The sequence below is a fragment of the Epinephelus lanceolatus genome, chromosome 3 (genome assembly GCF_041903045.1).
Source record: "Epinephelus lanceolatus isolate andai-2023 chromosome 3, ASM4190304v1, whole genome shotgun sequence".
NCBI lineage: Eukaryota > Metazoa > Chordata > Actinopteri > Perciformes > Serranidae > Epinephelus > Epinephelus lanceolatus.
In genome coordinates, this window is record NC_135736.1 from 29772501 (window position 1) to 29789803 (window position 17303).

Below are 17303 nucleotides of genomic sequence, written 5' to 3' on the forward strand. Positions count from 1 at the left end.
CTAATTATTGTTAATTATTAGTTCATGGTTATCAAATACACTTTTTCTTCATCTCTTGAAATGTTCTTGAACCATTTCTGTCATCACTCCAGGTGTCCACTTTTACTGTGTCCTGCCCTGTCTCCATTGGAGAGCTGATTCTGATAAAGCTGGAAAAAACGTACCTCTTTCTCGAGGATGATTGGTTCCCAGCCAAGGTGGAAGTGAAGTCCCCTGAGGGACACACCTACAACTTTCCCATCTACAGATGGATCACTGACAGCAAGGTGCACTGCTTCAGAGAGGGAACAGGTTTGTGGAAATTTGCTGTCTGCATCCTGTACATTGTTCACTGGTTACAGAAGATATCAAAGACAGACAAATTCTGCAAGCTAGACAGTAAGGAGGCTGAAGTAAATTTATGAAAACATACTGTAAATAAATGAACAACCTTGTTTTGGTTCTTTCTTTGAGCTCTGAGAGACTTTGAAGACCATTCTTGTGCCATTCAATTTCGGAAGCAAGAGCTGGAGCAACAAGACAAAGAGTATCGGTGAGAGCTCAGGGTTTATTCACATTTTATCTGCATGCAGCCCAAAAATAATTGAATATATTCCTGATATATAATGATAAATTATCTGCCATATGACATTGTTACTGTACACATGCCAGGGTTTATTAAAATATATTATACTATAACACATTTTGCAAAATTGCAATTCTGAATCTTTTTGAATATGTGACACTTCTGACACTATTATACCTGTGTACTCTAAATTAAAACTGCACATACACTGGTAGACTATCCAAAGTTCATCACCTCCTTGTCTCTGTTTTTACCCAGCTGGCATGTGTATGCGAGGGGAATACCCGACTGCATGGAGGCAATGTGCTATTCTGATCTGCCTCCTGATGTCCGTTTCTCCTTCACCAAGGACATAGAGTTTGTGTACACTCTAGGGACAGGGTAAAGTCCTCAAATTCTGTTTGGTATCTATATATCTAGGTAACTTTGTACCTGCCAATCAAAAAGATTTAAGAAATCATAATAAAGTTACTCTTTGCTTTTATTTTCTAGCCTGATTCATCTGAAATTAGATGGACTGGCTAATTCCAGGGAGAAATGGCCTGATATTGCTGCTATCAGTGTGGCGATGCAAGGAAGATCGACTCACATATCAGGTGGGTTGATGGAATAGTTAGTTCTGTATGCATACCAATAATGATATTTTTTTTTTTATTTACAACACCTTCTTTTCCAACATATTGTCACTTTTTCTTATCTTTATTGCAATTAGTGATTTCATTGCTGAACTGCCCTGTTCTCCTGTCCAAATACATTTTACTGAACCTTGTTGATCTACAGAGGACTAATAAAGAGAATCTGAAACTGATCTGAAACCTTTCCAAACAAAGCTACAAAGTGCTTTGTTACCTAAACAAGTAATAAAGTAATAAAATCCAAACACAAGATATAAAACAAGATGAAATAATTACCATGTCACCAAAGAAAAAAAAGCCATCAGATAAAAATGAGAATTCTGAGTAACACATTGTTCACAATTGTCTAGTCTCACATGAAGTGTACCGTTAAGCTGATAACAGAGGTTGACCAAGATTTTCTAGCCTAAAGTTTAAAACTCACTGGAAGTTCCACTCTTTTTCCAGACTATGTCCAGCAGCACTGGAGGGATGATGATTTTTTTGGCTACCAGTATCTAAATGGTGTCAACCCCATGTTGATCAAACGCTGTTCAGCTCTGCCTGATAACTTTCCTGTCACTGACGAGATGGTCTTCCCCGGTGATCAGTTCAGCTTGGCAGATGAGATGAAGGTGATTGTCTTGACCTTGACTGATCTTAGTATTTACACATAATAACTTTGGAGCTGCATGTTGTACTTACATTCAATTTTCAATTTTAATTGTATTTATTCAATTCAATTTCAGTTTAATTCAACTTTATTTATAAAGCCCAATATCACAAATCACAATTTGCCTCAGAAATATATCGGATAAATAAGATTTAAAGCAGCTTAGTGCAGAACCTTTAAGGCCAATTAAATGTTCCAGTCTCTGTAGCAGAATTTGATGGTCAATTGTGTTAATGTGGCACTAAGCTCTAATAAAACAAGTACAGAGACGAGTCCTTTGTCAGAAGAAGCTCTGTGCTATGATGCACTCTAAATCCTGACTGAATAAATCTTCAAATAAATTATTACCATGGAGAAAGTCACACAGCTGGTTGTTCACTTAGTTTATGTATCCACACTGTACGCATGTAAGTCAAATCATTTTTCATCCTCGCTTAAACAGAAAGGCAACATATTCCTGTGTGACTACAAGCCTTTGGATGGAGTAAAAGCAAACATCATTGATGAGAAGCAGCAGTACTTGATGGCTCCCCTCGTCCTGCTCCACAAAACACCTGAGGACAAGCTGAAGCCAATTGCTATTCAGGTGAAAATAGCACTCAAATATGGCTAAAAGCCAAGATTTAACAGTCTTGATTAAAGCTGTAGTTTTACATGTAACTTTTGTAAAAACAAGTTTTTATTTGCTGAAACTCTAACTATATCTTGAACAGGCCAGCCATTAGGAAATATGGGCAGGGGGACACAATTACTGTAAGTGGGATTAACACATCTGACCGCTGTCAGATGGACCCCACCGTTTCACAAAATCTGTGAGGGGTGGCATGTTAAAATGTGTTTTAATGATAACAACACATTTTTTTTAAATACAAATAATTTATATTGTCAGTGATATAACTCTGTAAGTAAATGGTTGTGCTTGATCCCATTTAAGGATAAACCACAGACCTTTTCATGGGTCCCGCTTAGCCTTGGGCTGGGGTCAATATTTCAATGTATTGTTTAGCTGTAAAACAAGAAAACTGGTCTGTCCGGTGGGCAGTGCTTGGTATTTTGGGTGACTGTTTGCACCATGGGACAAATGTTGGCTTGTGATTGGAGGAGAGTATTACCTACAGAGTCCAGTATAGGGTGGACCTGTGCTAATAGAACTAGGGCTAGAATATCTTAACATTCATTCTCTGCCTTGCCCAGTGCCCCTAATGGCATTTGCAAGAATCCACCACGCCTCAATGAAAACAACTAATCAGAGCTGATTTTTCACAGATTATCTGTTTCATGTTCCTCTGTAAGAATAGTGACAGTTTCAGCAAATATGACAAAAAATTATTTCTTATAAGAAAAAAATTACTTCATTCTTTCTTTTACTAACTACAGCTTTAAGGCAATTATTCAAACTGTAACATGGCAGTTCCCCTGCGACAGGAGGAGTCCACCTTAATGAAAGTGTTCTTTAAGTAAGATACTGTGTCCTTTGCAAGAAGCAACTAGCATGGCTAGTATCTAGATGGCAGCTATGAAGTCTCTGTGCAAGGAGTGGCAGTTCATTTCTTCCTGCCTGAGCATGTGCCATGTAAAAAAGAGTTCCTCCAATAGCCACATCCAGGGCTGACAGTTGAGTCTGACACAAACAAAAGTCAAGTCAGTGTTATTTACATGAAACAAAAGTATTAATGTATGTAAGAATGATAAAAGTAGTGAATATTCACTTACATTCTTGAACAATATTGACCAGTGCTGGCAATATATGAATATATAAAATGAACCACACCTCCTTCCTTCTCCTGCAGCTGAAGCAGACTCCAGCAGAAGACAACCCCATCTTCCTTCCTACTGATCCTGAGTACGACTGGTTGACGGCCAAGATTTTTGTGAGAAGTGCAGATTTCAATGAGCATCAAGCCAACTCTCACCTGCTGCGCACTCATCTGCTGGCTGAAGTGTTTGCAGTGTCACTGCTGCGCAACCTGCCCATGGTGCATCCACTGTACAAGGTAACTGAGGGGAGAATACTGAACTTACTGTAGTTGTAGGTTATTTGACTTGCTGATTTTGTATCTTCTAAAGTTGATAAATCATAATGTTTTAGTGTGTGTATTTTTTTAAGTATTTCTCACTACTAAATAGTAAAGTAGCATCAAGATTACTGACTTGGTTAACATGTAAATCTGTTAGTAACATATTTTTGCTCTTCCCCTCAGCTCCTCATACCTCACACTCACGACACTCTTGAAATCAACTATATGGCTCGACATCATCTGATATCCGACAATGGAGTTTTCACAAAGGTACAAAAAGACCAACACACTCAGTAGACCATTACATAAACAATGTTTGTTTTCAGTATCATGCACAGTATTTGTCTCTAACTATACTCCTGACATATTTGACTGTCTGCTAGTTTGCAGCCACTGGTGGAGAGGGTTTGGTGACACTCCTGCAGAGATCATTGTCCTCAGTGACCTACACCTCCCTCTGCATACCAGAGGACATCGCTGAGCGTGGGCTGAAGGATGTGCCGAACTTCTATTACAGGGATGATGGACTCAAGCTTTGGGATATCATCTACAGGTAGTATGGGTGTCCTGATACTGGAAAATAAAAGCCCAAATCCTGCCTTCACTACTAGCTAGCTTTTGTACTCCTATGTAACTCAATTGGTTTTCTCAAGGATTTCTTAAATCATGGCCACTGTATAGCATGAAACAGTTGCAGCATATAAGTCCCCATTAAAACAAGCCCTTGTCATTTTTACATTTGTACACAATGCAGGGCTTCAATCCTCAGAAGAGGTCTGTCTATAATTTTGCGCCCTACTTGAGCCATGCCCACCTCTGTTTATTTTAGACCCCTCTCTCCAGTTCTGCTGTATTAACACCGGGTTTAATATATTTTGCTTCCATCTCTCTGCCCTGCTCTACTCTACTTCAACGCTACTTAGCTCTCTCTCTACTCTACCAGTAGACTACCACATCCACCTGTTGCACAAAACGCACACAGCAGTTTTTCCCCTAGGATGGAGTTGTAGCAGCAGAGGTGAAGCACACGCATGAAAAATAATTTTCACATGCGTGAAACTTTTTGTATGCTTGCAAAGCACAGCCTGCTGGGATGTTTCTATGTATCTACTGGCACCAGAAGGGCTCTTTAGGACTAAGTACATACAATACATGTGTGCACAGTAATGAGCAGGTGAAATGTCTGTCTAGCTTACATATGAGGTGTCTCAAGATTTAGGAACATACAATTTTATTGAATATAATAAAAGTAAAAAGTCATTTGACATGCTGCTGTTTTGTGCTATGACCTATTTAAGTGTTGGAAGTTGTTATTTACGTGACAACGCCTGAACGCAACACAAGCTCAACATGAGTGCCGTGCTGCGCTGCTGTGCGAGCAGCTGTTTGTGGGCGGGACAAAACCGAGCATTTATCCAATGACTGTCTAGTTTCGCTGCAGTGGAACAACCCACTCAATGCTTCCCCATTGAAGTCTTTGGACGCTGAGCTTCGACACTCTTTAATGCACTGTGACGCTACGGGAATGAATGAGAAGAAAGTGGCGTCAGTGACCTGTGATAAGTAGCTGATTCTGAACAAAAGTTGAACGCGTTCTAGCGCATATTTAGTCAATGAAATGTAAACACAACAGTACATATCTGACCACTTATTTTTTGACATTTCAGGAGAAGCTGAGCTTCCCTTGCAGTCTTAGAGCAATCGCCACTGAATATATATATACATACATATATACATGTGGCATATATATATATATATATATATATATATATATATATATATATATATATATATATATATATATACATATATGTAGCATATGTATTGTAGTGACCCTGCAGTAAATGTTCTGTTATAATGTCAATATTCTGTGAGTTAATGGCATGTTTGGGATTGAATGAGTATAGGTAGGGGGGCGAGGTGCGAGTGTGACGGGAATGAGGGCTGCGTGCTGGTGTGTGTATAGCTGGAGGAGAGAGCAGGAGTGCACAGTTGGAGTTACAGCTAAGTTCTTATTTGCGGGTTGTTTTGACGTGGTTACGGCCAACAGTAACCTGTGCTGTTCAGTAATAAACGGTGGTTTGCCGTCATCCTTTCCACACGTCCTGGCAGACGCTACAGCAGGGGTGGCCAACCCGCGGTTCGCGAGCCGCATGCGGCTCTTTGCCTATCAGTGTGCGGCTCTTTGATCCATTAATTAAAACCATCGGCTCTTCCATCAAAAAAAATCAATTTATTGTTATGAGTGCGTATGGCCCTTTAAGAAATGTAACAGGCTTAAGTGGAGCGAGTGAGAGAGAGAGGAGTGCGCACGGGCAGGTGAGAGGGTGTGGAGTTCGAGAGGAATGCAGGACTGCAACGCGGTGGCGATATCTCACAATAAAAAATGTCAGGGCAGAAATGCTGTCTTTGTGTGTGTGTGTGTGTGTGTGTGTGTGTGTGTGTGTGTGTGTGTGTGTGTGTGCGCACGTGTGTGGAGAGAGTATGACAGAGGGAGAGACTGTGTATAGATGTGTGTGGAGTAGTGTTGCATGGTATACTGGTACCAACGGTAGACCGCAGTAGGCTGCTACTTAAACACCAGGGTACATGACATGGTGCCACTACTGTGGGATAAGTTCAAAGTCCAATCAAAGGAGGGTGAGTGTCCATGCGCTGGCCAATAACAGCCATAGTGTTCTGCAGCGCAAGATAGCGGCTTACCGGCGACCGAAAAGCCCGGCTCCAGGTGAATAAATTGGCGTCATGACTGCCCAGAAATAGGCTACCTGAACAGCCTTGCCATGGCGGCACACAGGTATGCGGCGTGTGAGGAGAAATGAGCCGTTCACATTTCTCTCTTTGTGGCAGGTAACGGTCCACAAAGCTCACCGCAGTTTAGGGACTGTTCTTTATTTATGAAAGGACTGTTCTTTACTTATGAAGGGGAGGAGGGTAGCTGGTTGATTTTTATTTTATTTATTTATTTTATTTTGATCTCCCCTATGTTAATCACTTATTGATGCTGTTTTTGAAGTATGAATAAGTCAATAAGTAATTTATTCCATTGAAATATCATTGATATGTTCATTTTATAAATGACAAAAGGCACATCTGCCTAATTTTTGCCGTGGTATCGTGATACTACTCAGAACCGTGATACTTTCACTGGTATCATACCGTGGGTCCCAATTTTGGCACTGTAACAACACTAATCTGGAGAGAGTATGAGAAGCCGTTTACACATACACAGTGATTTTGATAAACGGAGACATCTTCCTTCGTTTACACGCAAACGGAGATTTCTCCTCTGAAAATGAGTCTTTCTAAAAACTCCAGCCAGAGTGGAGATTTTGGAAAACTCCACTTGCGCGTTTGCATGTAAACTGAGATAAATGGAGATAAACGGAGTTATAGGCAGTCGACGTCACAGTATGCACCGGAACTTGCGCCTGTGTCAAAAGTGCGACCTATGTTGCTATGGTGACAATGGATACATGGAAGGCTTGAGCTTCTTGTCACACTGCCACCTACAGGTTTGGCATGCTCTTGTGTATATATACACGGGTAAGTGTAAACGAAGATCTTTTTGAAAACGGAGACGGTGAAATGTCCGTTTATGAAAATAGCCGGCAACGTGTAAACGGCCTCTGAAAGTGGGATAGACTGTGTGGATGTGTGTGGAGAGAGTGGGAGAGGGAGAGACTGTGGGTGTGGAGGGGGGATGGAGAAAGACAGTATGAGAGGGAGAGACTGTGTTTGTGTGTATCTCTATTCATGGTTATTCATTTGTGTGTGAGATAAATAAATCTGGCTTTGAAAATTGGAAATGTATGGATTTTGATTTTTTTTTTTAATTAGCATTTAACAAATTAACAACAAAACATCCCTCCCTCCCACCCCCACCCCTCCAACATCTTCTATGGTTACATACAAAAAACAGAGAGAGAAAAAAAAATTAAGACAAATAGACAAACACCATGTAGTACACCTTATTCAAGAGGCGGTACATCTAGTAACAAAAGACACCAAAAAGAAAAAGAAAAAAAAAAGAGAAAACCACATACATGTTATTACAGATGCAGCCTGTTTTTCTAGGCTTGTTCATCCCAGTCATTTACAGCCTTCAAATTATCAAAATAATTTAAAAAGGGTCCCCATACCTTGTAGAATTTGAACTTGCTTCCCTGTAAGGTATTTTATTTTGACAAGCTTTAAATGGAACAGTACATCTTTCAGCCACCAAGTATGGCAAGAAGGTTTAGAACCTTTCCAGTTCAGCAGGATGAGGCGGCATGCCAGAAGTGTTGTGAATGCTATCACATTGTGCATGTTAGATGACCATTTAGCATTAACACCAAACAAGGCAGTAATGGGTTGTACCTCAACAGTGATACCATACACTTCACTTAGAGATCCAAACACTGCCTCCCAAAAAGCACGAAGACTGGGACAGTCCCAGAACATGTGAAACAGGGTCGCTGGTTCAGTCTCACAGGTGGGGTCAGTATTAGGATAGATTCTTGCCAGTTTCATTTTACAAAGGTGAGAACGATGGACTATTTTAAATTGAATGACACCGTGTCTACAGTATAGGGATGACTTATGCACTTGCTTCAATATTGCTTTCCAAGTGTCCTCCGAAAAGGGACTATTCAAGTCTTGCTCCCAAAGTGTTCTTATATTTTCCAAAGGCTGCAAATTCAAGTTATTTATTAAAGAATATATATGAGCAATCGATCCTTTCTGATCAAGGGACAGGATTTTGATTTTATGTCATTTCGTGTTTGTGTGAGAGGGAGTGCGTTTGTAAGCACACGTGTATGATGTGGGTCTTTGTACTACCGCTGTCCGTCTATATTTTTTTGGCACTACCTTGTTCTCTATAGCTGATATAACATGAATTACTCCTGTGTGGGATCAATAAAGTTCTTATCTTAGCCATCTGAGAGGATCAAATACATTATTTTTGGTGCCTAACTGTTTCCCAAGTATATTAGTGTGTGTGAATGAATAAACAAGAGGCATTAACGTAAATTTCTTTGCAGAAAGGCACTTTATGAAATTAAGTCCATTTACTTGTATTAGTTTACAGCGCAGCCTTGCCACATCCAATATGGTGGCAACGTCAACGTACCGCTCAGCTCTAGATGCGGCTTCTACGTGTAACCGAGTCAAGTGGTGAGGGGTTAAAGCCCCAAATAATTAATGAACTGATACCATAGGTTCCCCACAATAAATAAAATATAGAGCCATAACCTTTGACTGGAGGGGCAATTTATTGAACATGTATGCTAAAAATCAGGTTTTGGGGCAGTTTATTCATGAAACACAATAAGAGCTCGAGCAAATGCCAATAGGTCACAAACGCTAAAAAGGAGAAAAAAAAAAAGCACAACCGTTACTACAAGAGCCAGACATGTAGGGGAGTTACCTGGGTGCTCCCAAAAGGCCCGGACACACACACCCACCCACACACACACCCACACACCCACACACACACCCCCACACACACACCTGTCTGTCTAGCAGGACACTAGAGGAAGAGGAGACAAAAAGACGGTCAGAAGCTGGGATAAATCACAGCACAAAAATTTGCATCTCTCTTAACAAGACCTAGCCTTTGGCAAAACATTTACAACAGCCCATACACCTGTAGCTGAATCGAATGATAAACATTCACATACAAAAGCAAGGTATAACTGGCAACAGTTTGTCCGGCAGGCAAAACAGCAGTGGCTATACAACCCTAAAATGAGAATTTAAAACAATTAATAGCCACAGAACTACAACATTTATCGTTTCTAAATACCTTGCACTTCATATTTACCTCGACAATGCAGTATATAATGAAACCCAGATCTGGCTCCCGCTCATGCAATGACTGGATGTTTAAGGTAACTGCAATGTAAACCAGTGTTATCACAGGCAAACAACATACATGTGTTAAGTTTCACAGCTGGACCAGGTAATAACTTTCACCTCAGGATATTGGCTTCCAGTCTCATCCCTGCGGTGAGCTTAGCTTAACCGGGCCTACAGGGTCTGGGCGACAGGTGGCTTAAAATGGCTGTAGTAAAAACAAAGTAAAACTGATGAATAAAAACATATTTTAAAGTGTTCACAAAGTTAAAACAAGTAGCCTCAAATCATACCTTCAGGAGACTAACATGCTCCTCAGCCACCCTGGACAGAAAATGCATCAAGAGACGACATCATCTTCTTCTTCTTCTTCTTCTTCTTCTTCTTCTTCTTCTTCTTCTTCTTCTTCTTCTTCTTCTTTTTTAACGGCAGTAGCAAACTATGATAGTGCATTACTGCCACCCTTCGGTCTGTGTAATTACTGTATAGGCTTACATACTACTTTTTGCATAATAAAAGGGAAAAACAAAACAATCAAAAAAAAAAAAACCTCATACTCGTTTATCTAGTCCTGTACTTCTAATATACTCAAATACTCTACTCATTATTCTATCTGTCGAGGGCTTATCTAACATTTCTTTTATGCTAAATTCCATCCCTATTTCCTCAATATTTCTTTTTAATTTCTCTCTTTCCCTCTCATACTTTTGACATTTCATAAAAATATGTTTAACACTTTCTTCCTCTTTACAAACACTGCACTCTCCATTTCTGTGTTTCCCTATCACAAATAACATTTTACTTAGTCCTGTGTGTCCTAATCTTAACCTTGATAAAATAACCTCCTCCCTCCTGTTCCTGCCTCCCTGTCTCAGTCCCCCTACAGAGGGGTTTATAAAAAACAGATCTCTTCCTTTCCTTTCATTATTCCAACGTTTCTGCCATATATTCTTGATTTCTTGCTTTATTAAAGTCTTAGTTTCTGCTTTACTCATCTTAGTTGTTGCTGTAATTTTATCATATTTAAGAGCTTTCTTTGCATATATGTCTGCAAGTTCATTTCCTTGCACTCCTACATGTGCTGGTACCCAAACTAATTTTACATGCAACCCTAATCTTTGAATTTTAAAAAGTAACACAAATATTTCATACATAAGGTCCTGTCTGCAACCTGAAATGCCTGATTGCATATTTTCCAATGCTGACAGTGAGTCTGTGCATATTATGGCTCTGCGTCGAGGAGTGATTGGACTCACCTGTTTCTGCTTTGCCAATCAAGCCGCCTACTTTAAGCCTGCTGAGACACTCCTCGACGCCAGAGTATACAGAGAACCTCCGTGGTATCAGCTTGGCTCCCGTTTGGTAACATTGTGAACTTTCTCTTGTGCATTTTGATGAGTTTTTGTAACCGTGTCTCTCCTCCGTTTTTTCCAGTGCCTCCCGTGCCCTCACAGCCCAGCACTCTCTGGACGTCTTTTGTGTTTTTTGAAGGACTCTTGCAATTTTGATTTTTTGTGGATTCACCCGCCCCTTTGTTAAATAAATCATTGTTATAACCGGCTCCGTTTCCGCTCCTGGGTTCCCTTTCTGCACCTCACGTCACATCCTATACATTTTTGCTTATTGTTACTATGCTCCCATGATGGTTCCAGAGCCCTCCTTGTTGGATGATCTTCTTTATGTCCTTTTAAATTTACCCAATATACCAAACTTATTTGAAGTCTTCTTAAATCTATTGGCAATTCTCCCATTTCAACTTGCAATGCAGGGATTGGGGTAGTCTTACAAGCCCCACAACATATCCTTAAAGCTGCACTTTGTATTATTTCTATTTTATCCAAACCAAATTCCTAAAAACCTTATCACATTCACCCTTTCTAAAGTTTTCCCATATATTTTGAACTCAAATTCCTGTTTTTTCTTTTTGGTAAAGAATATAGCCTTGGTTTTCTCCACTGAAAATCTGAATCCCCATTTCATAGACCATGACTCTACATTATCAATTTCTCTTTGTAAACTCTTCACAATATATTTTACATTTTTCCCCCATTTCCATATTGCTCCATCATCAGCAAAAAGAGATCTTCCTACATCACTTGCAACTGAACTATATATATCATTTATCATGATAGAAAATAAAATTGGACTAATCACACTTCCTTGAGGTACTCCATTCTCTACCGGCAAGCACTCTGAAAAACTTTTATTTATTCTTACCTGTATTTTCCTGTTATTTAGAAAATCTTTGATCCAATTAAACATGTTTCCCTCTATTCCTAATTTTTTAATTTTTATCAATACTCCCTCTTTCCATAACATATCGTAAGCTTTTTCTACGTCAAAGAAGACTGCAGCAACTATTTCTTTATTAGTTTGTGCCTTTCTAATGTCTGACTCTAGATTTATTATTGGGTCCATCGTACTCCTCCCTTTCCTGAAACCACTTTGGTATTTTGATATCATATTCCGTATCTCTAAGTAATATGTTAGTCTTTCTACTATCATTCTTTCCATTATTTTCCCTAAATGCGAAGTTAAGGCAATAGGTCGATAGTTTGTTGCTTTGCCTGACTCTTTTCCTGGTTTCTTGATTGGAACTATCACTGCTAATTTCCAACCATTTGGAAGCTTTCCCTCAGTCCATATCTTGTTGAATAATTCCAATATAAACTTTAATGTATCATCACTTAAATGTTTCAGCATTGTATAACTTATTTTATCTTTTCCTGGAGAGGTAATTTTTGCTTTCATAATTGCTCTTTTCATTTCATCAAGTGTAAACAAAGAGTTTAACGTATTTTCTTGAGCTTTATTGCTCTCTAGATATTCTACATTCTGCCTTTTTGTATTTTCTCTTGCTTTTCTTTCTTCCTCTTTAAGATTTGCATTACTATGAACTCTTGCTAGAATTTTAACCATCATACTTGCTTTTTCCTCATCACTTATTGCTAATGCCCCTTCATGCTCCAGAATTGAATAATTCCACTCTTTCCTCACTCCACTCATCTTTTTAATTACTCCCCATACCTCACTGATGGGAGTGCTTTTTCCAAGACTTTCACAATATTTCTTCCAATAGTTCCTTTTTGCTTCTCTGATTATTCTCCTTACTTTAGCTTGTTCTCTTTTGTATTCCACAAACTTATCAAAATCCATTGCCTTTTTGAATTCATTAAATGCTTTGTTTCGATTCTTGATTACTTTAGCACACTCTTCTGTCCACCATGGTACTAGCCTTTTATTTTTCCTTCCACATTTCTCAACAATAGCTTGCTTTGCAGCCTCAGTTATAACCTCTGTTATGTCCCTATTCACTTTATCAATATCTTCATTTAATTTCACTTGCTTCATACCTTCCTTACTAAGATACTTGAATTTTTCCCAATCAGCTGTTTTGAATATCTACCTTTCTATTGAGCTAACTGTCACACTGTTCTCTCCTCTACCCACCTTGCATGTTATAGGATAGTGATCACTACCTATTGTTGTGTCTTTGTTTACCTGCCACATGGCTATGCTTGCAATCTCTTGTGAAACCAGAGTTAGATCTAATACTGAATTAGACTGTGATCTATGACTTATTCTTGTTGAAGAGCCATCATTCAAACATACCAAATTTTTATTATCCATTATCTCCTCTATTACCAACCCATTGTGGTCTGTTTTATCTCCTCCCCATAATGTGCTATGAGCATTGAAGTCTCCACACCATATGACTTGTTTCTCATTTTGACCTTCTATTAATTCTATTTCGCTTATTTCGATTATCAAGAGACATCCTTAGTGCTCCCTGAATATAAACTCTTAATGAGAATAGTCTCCAGGTGTGTGCCTGCTAATGGAGAGGCAGAGGATGGAGCTTCCCTGAGAGGGAGAAACTGGATGATGGCCTTACTAGGCCAAAATCCTACCTATCACATCTGTATATATGTCTATGTGCCGGAGTACTTTAAGCCCTGACAATGTGTACATCAGTAAAATGTAGAGGTGCTGGTAGGCATATATTTAAATTTAAAGCCCGGCTCCAAATGTTTCCCCCTGCTTCCTGTCTTTATGCTTAGCTAAGCTAATAACCATCTGGCTGTAGCTCCATACTTAATGTATTATCGTACTAATTTTGCCATCTAACCCTTCACAAGAAAGTGAACTGGCAAATTTCTGAAGATTTAAAACTTTCCCTTTAAAGTTGTAGGATCCACTGTGTTGAATGTTGTATCAAAGTCTTAAAAAGAACAGAACTGATCATTTTAAAGAGATGGATATTAAATTACAAAAGAGTTCTAGGAATGTGTTTTACAGAACATATTCACATTTCTCAAAGGTTTGTGCAGGGAGTGCTCGGCTTCTACTACAAGAATGATGATGAGGTCCAGAAAGACTCTGAACTGCAGAAGTGGATTTCGGACATTTTTGAACATGGATTCCTTTCCAAAGCAAGCTCAGGTGGGTTTAAAAAAACACTCAATCTCAGTGATTAGAAATATGCATATTTATATTTTATATTAAACAATCAACATGCAAACATATGTCAAACTTTAATTTAATCATCTAGGCATCTTTAAGTAAGATGAGATGCAAGTAAAATGCAGTTTATTTCCTCTAATTCTCAGGAATTCCCCAGCGCTTTACCAAAGTGGAAGAGTTGGTCAAGTTTGTCACCATGGTGATCTTCACTTGCTCAGCACAACACTCGGCTGTGAACACTGGACAGGTGAAGCCTTTAAATTTACTGGGATGATCAATTATAATGTTGCTATTTTTGTGGAATGGGTTGATGAGGTTTTGGAGAGACTGACCACATAAACAGGAGTCTACAGTCATGCTAACAGGCCTGTTGGACTGTACTTAGCACAGTGATGCTTCGAACTAAATGCAACAAATGCTAATATATGAACAATTACAATGCTAACATGCAGATTTTAACAGGTGTTATGTTTACTAAAATCAAAATCTTAGCTTAACATTTAAGCATGTGAACATTTGCTGATTAGTACAAAACACAAAGTACAGCTGAGGCTGATGGGCATGTCATTAGTTTTGAAGTTATTTGGTCATAGACCAAAGTGTTGGACTAATAAAATTTGATCTGATGATGGCACTGGAGTAACTGTCAGAGGATCACCAAAGTATGTCCTGAGGTCAACATGAATGTCTGAACCAAAGTTAGTGGCAATCCAACAGAAAGTTGCCAAGACATTTCTCTGAAAAACAAAAAAGTGGTGCTAAAGGAAAAGTCAGGGGATCACCAAAATCATTAGGATTCATCCTCTGGGGACCATGAATGTCTGTACAAATTTTAATTGCAGTCCAAATTTCATGGGATACATCCAATAGTTGTTGAAATATTTCAGGGTGGATCAAGAGTGGTGGATTGACTGACAAACAGACTGATATGGCATGGCTTCGAAGACTAATACTCAGTTATCTCTCAATCATTCATTTAATCATTGCAGTATGACTATGGTGGCTGGATGCCCAACGCTCCCACCACCCTGTACTGTCCTCCACCAACCAAAAAGGGGACAACAAGTCAGGCCACGATGATGGACACATTACCTGACAAGGGCACGACAGCTAATGGAATGTCTACCTTGTGGTTACTCAGCAAACCATCCTCTGACGATGTAAGTGTCCAAAACCTCGCAAAAATGTAATTACAAAAATCACATTTATGCTTAAGCTGTGTAATGAAGGTTAATATGTCATAAGAGCAAAAATACCCTCTTTGAGCCACGGAAAAAATCCTGCCTGCTTCCTACAACTCTGCATTAATTTGCCTGTAGTCCACAATTGATAAACATTTGAATGTTAGTGGGGAAAAAACAACAACTTTCAAAACATATTTTTAATCTCATTAGGTCCCTCTTGGCCAGTACCCAGGGGACCATTTCAGTGAGAAGATGCCCTGCGAGCTGATAAAGGCTTTTCAAGGAGAGCTTCAAGTGTTAAGTGCACGCATCAAAATCAGAAACCTGAGTCTGGAGGTGCCATACACATACATGGATCCAGAGAAGATAGAAAATAGTGTGACCATTTGAATATCATAAGGTGTGACCTCCTCAGCTGTTGGCCAAATTCAGCTTCATATTAACAAAAATGAGAAAGGGAAAAACTGCATGCTCTGTTTTAACTGATACTATGGTGGAAGGAAGCTACTGCATGTGATCATTTTATGTTGATCTGTGATTTTTATATAACCTAACTGATTTAACTGTGGGGAAAATCATCATGGTTTAAATCATAATTTACATCTTAGATCTTCTTAGTATGTTGGTGAATATACAGGATCTCTTATCAAACTCAGTTACTGTGGGGAAAAATATTATTTTGCATTAAGATTGTAACACTTTAGAAGTAAACTGTGCCTTATGACTCACTGTCATAATGAAGTATAAATAAATGTAGGTACCTATGTTTTGCTTGATTTACTGCATGCTCTGTATCTGTATGTTAGAAAAACAGGCGAGTACTAGAGGACAAAACTTTAAAGTGAACTGTGTCTCTTTCATCTCGTGTGAAAAACAAGTACTTGTCACTCAGAACAAAGTAAGCTCAGTTTCATGGAGGACAGGAGGTTCCTGTAACCACAGAAAGAGGTGTTGCTTCAATGATCCTGTGTTCCATGAGGGAGGTGCTTCTTTCTGTCCTTGTTTTACACTTTTTATAAAAAGAATTTTCCTCAGTTACAAAAGTTAAATACAAAAAATGAAGCTGCTGCATTGACAAGTTACAGTATAAACACATGTATCATCCACAAACAGAATGTGACAATCTGCATGTGCTGTAGAAGGGAAAACAAACATGGTGCATATTAATGTAAAAGTAATTTGGCTGATTTGTCATTGGATAATCACAGCAAAGCCCGAATTAAACACAGTGTCAAACACATTTTATTTAGCACATTTAGATGACAGTTCTTAATTAATTGTCCCTATATTCAGCACATCTTCATATTATTGAAATTTGCTCTTATTTTGTTATGATGTGGCATAAAATGTTAATCTGTGTGTGTGAATTAATCCATTTAATACTTTCTCTGGGTGGTGATTTTTGATCAATACTTTCTACTGTCACTAAGGTCTACTGTAAACTTCACCAAAATAAAGTACTGGTTAAGTCTACACATGAGGCGTCTGAGAGATCATTTATCATTTACTGGAGGGGGCACTCAGAAACAAAACTGTATTTATGAATAGATGGACCAATAAAGATTCTGAGTCTCACAAGGAGAGAATTGAAAAGTGGGAAGAAGAGAGAGTCAGTGAGTAATAAACTGACACTATTTTGCTTCATGGTTGTTATTAGCATGATTGGGCTGATACACTGATAATTTGCTGACCAAACTGTAAATGGTAAAGGCTGGTGCTTTTATTTGAAGGAGTAACGTCGGTAAAGAGGGTGGTGCACTTTTTGTTTGTTAAGCACCTGGTTGACACATTATTTGTCAATATTTCATTAAAATAATAATAATAATTCCTATTGTGATTGAAAATAAGTGACGTAATCAGGGGCGCCACCAGGGGTTTGGGGCCCCATGTAAAGATAGAACACTAGGCCCCACCACCACAGGCTATGTAAAGCCTGTGCAAACA

The 17303-nt window shown here is 38.9% G+C and overlaps 1 protein-coding gene across 1 annotated transcript in view; it reads left to right on the forward strand.

Annotated features, from left to right (window-relative positions):
• LOC117254584 (polyunsaturated fatty acid 5-lipoxygenase-like) overlaps positions 1–15749 on the forward strand; it is a 16245-nt gene extending 496 nt beyond the window's left edge. Inside the window, exons 2-14 of the mRNA XM_078166745.1 lie at positions 93–291; positions 454–532; positions 824–946; positions 1058–1161; positions 1648–1814; positions 2295–2438; positions 3643–3846; positions 4054–4140; positions 4254–4423; positions 14033–14154; positions 14322–14422; positions 15165–15335; positions 15570–15749. Of these exons, the coding sequence (XP_078022871.1) occupies positions 93–291; positions 454–532; positions 824–946; positions 1058–1161; positions 1648–1814; positions 2295–2438; positions 3643–3846; positions 4054–4140; positions 4254–4423; positions 14033–14154; positions 14322–14422; positions 15165–15335; positions 15570–15749 (1851 nt within the window). The remainder of the gene's footprint in view (positions 1–92; positions 292–453; positions 533–823; positions 947–1057; positions 1162–1647; positions 1815–2294; positions 2439–3642; positions 3847–4053; positions 4141–4253; positions 4424–14032; positions 14155–14321; positions 14423–15164; positions 15336–15569) is intronic.
• The last annotated feature ends 1554 nt before the right edge of the window (positions 15750–17303 follow it).